This window comes from Triticum urartu, chromosome 6A (genome assembly GCF_056163025.1).
Source record: "Triticum urartu cultivar PI428250 chromosome 6A, HENAU_Tu73, whole genome shotgun sequence".
Classification (NCBI taxonomy): Eukaryota; Viridiplantae; Streptophyta; class Magnoliopsida; order Poales; family Poaceae; genus Triticum; species Triticum urartu.
In genome coordinates, this window is record NC_141878.1 from 585,552,581 (window position 1) to 585,561,646 (window position 9,066).

The 9,066-nt window shown below is 42.1% G+C and overlaps 1 protein-coding gene across 1 annotated transcript; it reads left to right on the forward strand.

The window, feature by feature from the left end:
* The first annotated feature begins 6,716 nt into the window (after positions 1–6,716).
* Positions 6,717–8,162, forward strand: LOC147966675 (uncharacterized). Its single transcript, XM_087530917.1, has one exon. It carries the CDS (start codon positions 6,717–6,719, stop codon positions 8,160–8,162), a length of 1,446 nt encoding a protein of 481 aa, XP_087387043.1.
* The last annotated feature ends 904 nt before the right edge of the window (positions 8,163–9,066 follow it).

The following is a 9,066-nucleotide window of genomic DNA, read 5'->3' on the forward strand; positions in this document are numbered from 1 at the left end:
TTTGTTTTGCTGATGAAGATTTTTTAGGCCTAGACCACCACAGTTCTTTGGTTTACACACATTTTTCCAGGCAACTAAGCATTGAGCACCAGTGCAAGTTTCCTCCGCAGCCCAAAAGAAGGCTCGTCGAATAGAGTCTAGGGTTTTTAGAACACTCTTGGGAATGGGGAAGACTGACATGAAGTAGACTAGGAGGGAGTCGAGGAAAGCCGATAATAGGATGAGCCTATCCCCTTTGGAGAGGATTTTTGCCCGCCAACCCGTCAAGAATTTACGGCAACGTTTGATGATCGGTAGGAAGGCATTTGTAGGTAGTCATGTGGGTGTTAGGGGAAGGCCTAGGTAGATCTGCGGAAAGCTTGAGGTTGGGCATTGCAAGGTGGAGGCAATGGAGCCTCCCATGGCAATGTTGACGTGCATGGGTACGAATGTTGTTTTTGTGAAGTTGATAGTGAGGCCAGTGGCCATGGCGAAATCGTGAAGGATGTTTTTTAACTGCTGAGCAGCGGGATTGGATGCCTTGGCGATGATGAGGGTGTTGTCAGCATATTGTAAGACGGTTGGCGGGAGATGTGAGAACAGGGCGTGACTGAGGTGAGCTAGATCGCAGTCTTGCTGGATCATTTGTTGTAGGAGATCAGCAACGATGATGAAGAGGTAGGGCGAGATAGGGTCACCCTGCCTGAGCCCATTTTTGCAATTTATCCAGTTTCCGGGGATCCCATTCAACATCACGGCAGTTTTCCCGGTTGCTAGGAGGTCATGAACCCATGATGAGAATTTTGGCGGGAAGCCGCGGCAGCGTAAGATGGAAGCAAGAGAGTCCCAAGAGAGGGAGTCAAAGGCTTTGCTAAAGTCCAATTTAATGACCATGGTTGGGGCTTTTCTGGTATGGCATGCGCCTATGAGGTCCAGAGCGAAGATAAAGTTTTCAGCTATGCTACGCCCTGGGATGAAACCAGTTTGGTTGCCATGGACAAGCAGTGGTATTATTGGTTTTAGTCTGTTGGTAAGCACTTTTGCAACGGCTTTGATGGGACAATTTTGGAGGGAGATCGGGCGGTTTGGTTGCCACTAAAACCAAGATTGACCATATCGTTCGAAGTGAAAAAGATTTACACTATGATCTAGCCATTACTTGATTTGAAGTTTTCAAGTGCTAGATGTAGGAGGAGGCAGTAGTGGCTGCAATCTTGGTGCTAAATGACACATACTGTCCTCACCTGATTTCTAAATAGAAAAAACCCAAAGACCAAATACTCATTTAAACACTGTTTGATTCAGTGCTTCATGAGCATTTTATCTATCATTTTTTTAAAAGTTTGAGTTATCAGGTCTAAAATGGTTCCTCCCCTTTTGTGGTTGCAGTTTTACTGATCTGGACACACCACTTTTATTTGCAGTGCTAAAGAAAAAAAAGCGTCTATTGCTTGACCCAATAATATACGATAACAGATATATTTTTTGGACACACCACTTTTCTGGACTTATTTTGAAAAGTTTATGTAGCTCTTCGATCCAGGTTGGTAACTTACTTATCCATCCATCGATCCTAATACTTACAAGAGTCATGGGAGGTGAAAATGTCCCGTTTGTGCTCACGTTATCAGTATCACCGTCACGATGTCCCTTTTTTTGAGTGAAACACAACAGTATTAGTTTTATTGGTTCAATGCTAAATGACAAAGAGCATAGAGATTCATGTAGCTTTCCAGTTACTTGAAGAAAATTGTGGAGCAAATGAGCTTCATTGCCAAGGATAACCACGTCTGTTTCCTCAACTACTGCAACCGCCCAACTTTGGCTAGTTCATGCTCATCAACTTTCTAGGAAACTTCAATATGTTATAGTATCTACATTGTTTGTTATCGTCACTATTCCATGAGGGGGATGAACAACCGGAAGTGACTCATATGGCCCGGAGTGATCTGGCTCTTGGAGCATACCATGGCTTTTGTAGGGAATGGTCGTATCTTGGCTTTCCTGATGTCAAATGTCTCGAGGTACCTGAGATTATCAATCTCCTTGGGGAGCTCATTAAGGTCTGTGCTCCTTAGTCTGAGCCACTTGGGATGAAACATATTATCTTGATGTTCTGCTTCTTCTTCAATTTGTTGTGGCCTTGTAGGTCCAACATTTTGGCCAATCGTAATTGAGAACATGTTACCGTGATAAGGAGCCTTGATACTAGCATGGTGCTTCTGAAGTCACCACTCTCAAGCTGCATGTGTTGGAAACTTGGAACATGTGGTTTGTTGATTTTTGGGGAGTTGTTGGAGTTGAATTCCGTTGTGAATGGAAAGGCAGTGTGCAAATTCAAGTTGCAGCATGTGTCATCTTATCAATGAAGGATAAAACATGAGGATGTACCTTGCAAAACTTGAGTTTGCCTTCACCACAAATTTTATTGGGAAGAATAAGGCCTCGAGCAACAAGCACACTGGATCCATGCTCGGCATGACCCAATCGAGTGATCTCATGTCTTTCGATGATCCTGTTTTCAGCAAACCAACAAATGAATAAGCTTGTTTTGCTAAAAGATTGAATCTTAGGGGAAGATGCATAAGTACAAATGTTGACATTGAGTGCATGCGAGGTCATACCCGAATCGGGTAGAGCAAAGGTGTGCTCGCACCAAAAAGAAAGAATACCACATCGCGAGTCTAGGGCATCAGTGGAGAGGAAATAGTGTATGTTAGGGGGGGGGGGGGGGGGAGAAAGGAGTTGGATTTTCGACAGAGAGAGGGGGAGCTTGGTTTCTTACATCACAACAAAATGGGGTTTGAAGGAGGATAGATCGGCTAGGATCATGTGGCATTTGTCTGGTTGTCCAGCCCAGGAACGTTCCACGTACACACGGAGAAAGAATGGGCCAAAATCATCTGAGAAACAGACCGACACTAGAGAGGGTGGTTGTTAACATAAACCTCCACTGCTATGTATCACTTATAGTGAGCAGTATAATACTAATCGCTAATAACGATCCCAAGTGCGCCTGCCAATCAACGCTTCGGAGCCTGTTACCTGAGCAAGTTTTCGGAAAGTTCTCGGGAGCTTCCCAACCAATTTTGGGAAGCTTCTGGGCCGGGTTTTCTTCTTCTTTTCTAATGTGTTCTTTTGTTGTATTTTCTATTTTTCCATCTTTTTGTTTTTCCATCATTCTTTTATGGTTTTATTATATATATTTTTAAAATTCATAAAAATGAATTCATGAACATATTTTGAATTTGGCACACATTTGACACATTTTCAAATTCATCAACATTTTTGGAATTGGTGAACCTTTTCAAATTTATGAGTATCTTTTGGATTCAAAAACATTTTTACAAATCCGCAAACAATTCTTGATTTCATGAACATTTTTTAAATTAATGAAAACAAATTAAATTATGATTTAAAAAAATTGGTGAGCATCATTTAAAATCACGAGCAGTTTCTAAATTCGTGAACATTTTTTCAAATTTAAGATCATTTTTAAATTCATGGAAAAAACTTCAGGTCATGGTTTGTTTAAAATTCTGACCATTTTTTCACATCTCAGGACATTTTTTAAATTCATGGAAAAAACTAAAAATCATGATTGTTTAAAAAAATTCGGATCATGCCAAATCCTCATCGATCCTGGTGCGAAATATCCCACCTCACCAATTATGAAATTAACTGTGAGGTCAATGTGAAAGTTTGGCCCTATCGAGTATGAACAATGGATGTCCATCCTAATCGGCCAGGAGATCTCTACTTCTAATGGACGAGTTGTTTGAATAGTCCCACCACTTTCGTCTGGTTTATTTTTGTCTCACCTCCCATCACCCCTCCCACGTTATTTTTTTTCTTAGCACTTAAAACCGAATCGCGTCTGACATTCCTTTCATTTATTCGTGCTTGCTTTGGCAGGTGTCGATGCAATTCAATCATGTAAATATCGTGCCTGACACACCTTCCATTTATTCGTGCTTACTTTGGCAGGTGTCGATTCAATTCAATCATGTGAATATTTTGTAATTAAGAATTCAGAAATAATCACCTTCCAAATAGATCACCTTCCAAATAGATCACCTTCCTCTTCGATTTATTTCTCCCACTGATCCCCTTCCATACTTAGCTCCACTAGGAAAAAAACACAACCGTCGAAGCCATGCCCTCACATAATCACGTATCACAATGTGACAATTATTTATATTGTTTTTCTATTTAAATGTATTTTCTCTACTCCTAAAGGAGAGTTGGTAGGCCGGCACCCGCGGTTTTTTTGCCTCACATCCCACCACTACCTCCCATTCGATTTTTCCCTCTCATTAGAAAACCAAACTCCACTAAAAACCGTAGGCCGCCACTTCTTTAATATTTACTCCCAGAAAAGAAAGATGCGTTGATTTGGGCCAAAAGAAATTACTCCATTTCATCTTGATTTGGCTATCTCTACTCCTAATGGACGAGTTGGTTGAATAGTCCCACCACTTTCGTCTGGTTTATTTTCGTCTGGTTTTTTTATCTCACCTCCCATCACCCCTCCCACGTTATTTTTTTTCTTCTTAGCACTTAAAACTGTATCGCGTCTGATACTCCTTCCATTTATTCGTGCTTGCTTTGGTAGGTGTCGATTCAATTCAATCATGTAAATATTGTGTCCGACACTCCTTCCATTTATTCGTGCTTGCTTTGGCAGGTGTCGATTCAATTTAATTATGTAAATATTTCGTAATTAAGAATTCAGAAATAATACTATGTACATGAGATCACCTTCCAAATAGATCATCTCCTTCTCCGATTTATTTCTCCCACCGATCCCCTTCCATACTTAGCTCCACTAGAAAAAAACACAACCGTCGAAGCCACGCCCTCACATAATCATGTATCACAATGTGAAAATTATTTATATTGTTTTCCTATTTAAATGTATTTTCTCTACTCCTAAAGGAGAGTTGGTAGGCCGGTACCCACGGTTTTTTTGGCCTCACATCCCATCACTACCTCCCATTCGATTTTTTTTCCTCTCATTAGAAAACCAAACTCCACTAAAAACCGTAGGCCGCCACTTCTTTAATATTTACTCCCAGAAAAAAAAAAGATGCGTTGATTTGGGCAAAAGAAATTACTCCATTTCATCTTGATTTGGCTATAAAAAAGAAAGAATCATCTTGATTAGGTTTCCAAAATCAAGGACACGGCTTGATTTGGCTATAAATATAAAGAATACCTTGATTAGACTTCCAAAAACAAGAACGCCCCTTGATTTGCCTTCAAAAAAAGGAGACACATGTGACCACGCGGCCCTCGAAAGGAAAAAAACCCACGCCGCCACTCCTCTCCCCGGCGAGACCATTTGTCTAGCATTATATACATCGCCGCTGCCGCCGCCGTCAATCTCCAAGGACGTCGCCGACCGCCGACGTCGTCGCGGATCAGCAGGACACCGCCGTCGCAGATCACCAAGGCGCCGCCGTCGCGGATCCCCAAGAGGCCGCGGATCCCTAGGACGTCACTGCTGCGGTATTTTCATGTTCGAGTTTGCTCTTTTAGAGGTACGTAGTCTGTGACATCAACATCCCGCCGCTGCCCACATCGACCGTCGTCGCCAACGCGCGCCGGCTACACCCCATGCTAGCATCCATTGAGGTCTGGGCGAAGGTCCGTTCGTAGCTACCGTGCCTTGGCTCTGCCTGCGTCGCCCTAGGGAGTGGAGGCACAGTGAGCGGATTGTACAAGATAATACGTCGCCCTAGGTACGTCCCAAGCTAGCTTATTACGTCGGGTATGCACGTATATGATGACACATGTTGATCGATTTGATGGCTAAAAAGTAACATGTCACTGGAAGTTCTACAATTAGGTATGTTTACAACTGGGAAACTACTCTTCTTTGAGAATTATTTTAGTATATTACCCTCGGTCCTATATTGTTCACAAGATTTGAATTGATCACAACAAGGATGACCTTGGTAACGTTCCTTTCCCTTAGTTTTAGTCTGTGAAGCATATGTGGAAACATATACATAACTGCTTTGCACACACTTAAATAATCATGTATTATATATTGTTTGGATTTGGATTCCACAGTAAGTAATGTAGTATTTAGTCATGCATATTTCTACATGTTACTATTATGTGCAGGACGTCTATATTGTTGCATGAAGGAAACAAAATTTCCATATGGATGGCACTTATTTCTTCAAATACCTATACTGAATGTGCCATACTTCAACCTCTCATTTACACAGCCATGTCATGTCCTTTGTTTAATTGCACTGGACTTTTGGTGCTATGTTGGACATGACAGGTTTTGTTGCTTAAACACATATATTAACAGGAATAAGCATCAGGTATATAAACTGAATTTCAGTCTGAGTCATGCTAAATCGACAGTAGGCTTTGAAAATTATGAGGACAGTGTGCCTATAGTCTGTACCTAACTGAAGCCATGCATGTTAGGCTCATAGGAGGAATGGCTTTAAGCTCTTTATCTTTCTTTTCCACAATGTCTGTTCTGTGTTTTCCATAGTTATTGATGATTTTTTTAAGGCCAGTGATTTGTTCCAGCACAACTTTACATGCAGGATCTTTGGTTTTGTCCTATATTGGTTACTTGTGAACTGCAAAACCGTTATATGTACGATATAATTTTGAATGGGGAATATAGTTCCTAACTATCTGAATATTTCTTTTTGTACAATTGATGAATCATTTCCTCAATTTTGTATAATTTTGTATAATTTTGAATGGGGGCCGGTCGCTTCGGACGGGGCGCCGGGCGTGGAGGGGGTGGAGGCGGCCGCAACATGGTGTGGACGCGAGACACCGAGGAAGGCGGCCAGATCTCCACCAACATGGATCAAGGGCGCGTGCTGCCAGATCGAGCAAGGTGGGAGGCGGCGGCCATGGAAACGCAGAGCGATGGCCGTCGCACCGAGAGGTGGGGCGACAGCAACAATCAAGGCAAGGCGGCTACGGGGGACAATCAACACCCTCAACAAGATCTGCGTCCTCAACAAGATCTGCGCCCCCAACTCGACGCGCGTCCTCAACAAGATCGACGTCATCCAACTCCGGGAAGAAGGAATGCCACCCCACTAGTGGGTGGTGCTGAGGTTTGCGTCACTTGCAAAGATCCTGGACATGTCCCCATGTGCTGTCCTTGCGGTAGATGTGGTTTAAATGGTCATCTGGTGCCTATTTGCAATACTGTTCTTCCTTGGGAATGTGTAGCTCCTATGTGTGGCTTTCAAGCTAAGGGGAATGGTTTCTTCTATATACATGACGCTAGTACACCCAAGCAAAATACTGATAGGAACAAATATATTGTCATCTCTGTGATAGAAGGGCAAGCTAGTGGCAGGCAGTTGGAGGAGTTCTTTAATGCATACATTAACACAAATTGGAAGTGTTCCGCTAGGTCGATTGGGCTGAATACATTTGTGATGAGATTTCCTTCACCTAGGGATGTTGACAAGGCTTGTTTTGCTGAAACTATGAATATTAAGAGCTGTGGTGCTGTGGTGAGTCTCAAAAAATGGTCCGAATCTGTGGGTGCTAAGGGTGTACTTAACATTGCTTGGGTCAATGTTAGCAACATTCCTTTGGATAAAAGATGTGAAAAAAATATTGCTTATGTTGGATCTCTGGTGGGTGTAACTCTTGACATCGACAAATCCACTGTCAACAGACCCGAGTCGGTCAGGATTAAGCTGGGTTGTAGAGATGCTGAGAACATCCCAGCTAAGGCAGAAGGGGTGTTGGGAGATCATTTTTATGATTTCTTCTACTCAGTGGATAAAATTCTGGTTAAAAATAATCCTAAAGAACCTGTGACAATTACCCAGGATGCAGACAAGGGGGTATCACCCAAGAGAGCTAGAATTACAGAAAATGTGCACAATGGTGACCAGGGGGGCTCTTCCTCCACTTTGGGGAACTTCTCTGCTCCACGCAATTCTGTTGGGAGGGGAGTGTGCATGCCAGCTTTAACAAAAAATCTGGAAGAGGGGAATGATGATGGAAAAAATCAAAAAGAAAATGAGGAGAATTTCTCTGAGGAGGAAAGTGAGGAGATTGATAATGAGCTTCTCATTGACTCTATTGCTGCAGAAAACAGAGAAAAACAATTGGAGGGAGGAATATCTCCAAAAACTATATCATATGATAATATTGTGGTCAACGCTATGTAGATCATACCCAGTGTTCCACTTGTCAGAGAAAAAACATCTTATCTGGATGCTGTGTTGGGGCGACCTTATGTCACTGAGCTGGAACCTGATGATATCTCATGCCAGCAAGTGCCATCGGTTTATTCTGTGCAATCTCCTGACACTTCTGAGGAAGAGAACATGGAGGTGATCCCTACTCCACCTATGGTGGAGGAAATGCAGGTCAGGATGAGCCAGAGAACTGCCGGGGATAACATGGAACATATGAGGGTCCGAGCTGAAAAATTGACCAAGAAGAGAAATCTTCAAGGTAATGAAACATTTCCTAATTCCAACTCGTTTGAGATTTTGTCCAATTTAGAAATTGTTGATACTGCTTCAATGATGGGGGTAGATATCCCTGACAACAACTTTACTATTATTGATGTGATTAGAGAACTGGAAAAATCCAGAGCCAATATAGCTGAGAAATATGAAAATATTGAGAAACAAAAAGATAATATGCTATTTATTACCAATGCTGCTGGGGACAAATCCCCACTAAATACTGACTGGATAAGGGATGGTGAGGTGGATGAAGAGGAGTTTACTGTTGTTAGATCTAGAAAGAAGGATAAGAGGAAGGTTAATGTGGTAATTTCCAAACCTGTGACTAGAAGTCAGAAAAACAAAGTGTCTTTTGATGCTGGTTCGACCATGCTTCCTGGTAAACCTAGCAACAAAAGACAATCCCCCAAATGTAAGAAAAAATGATTAGCCTCTTCTGGAACTGTAGGGGAGTGGGAAAGAGGGGTATGGCTACTTGCTTATCTGATCTAATTAGAGATTATTGTCTAGACTTTGTTGGTATTCAGGAAACAATGAAGAAGGATTTTTCCTCTAAATTCTTGAGGAAAATTGATCCAGGGCAGTATTTTGATTGGAG

Excerpts from the sequence above, each read along its gene's own strand:
- LOC147966675 (XM_087530917.1), top strand. The coding sequence starts at position 6,717 with ATGGGGGCCGGTCGCTTCGGACGGGGCGCCGGGCGTGGAGGGGGTGGA.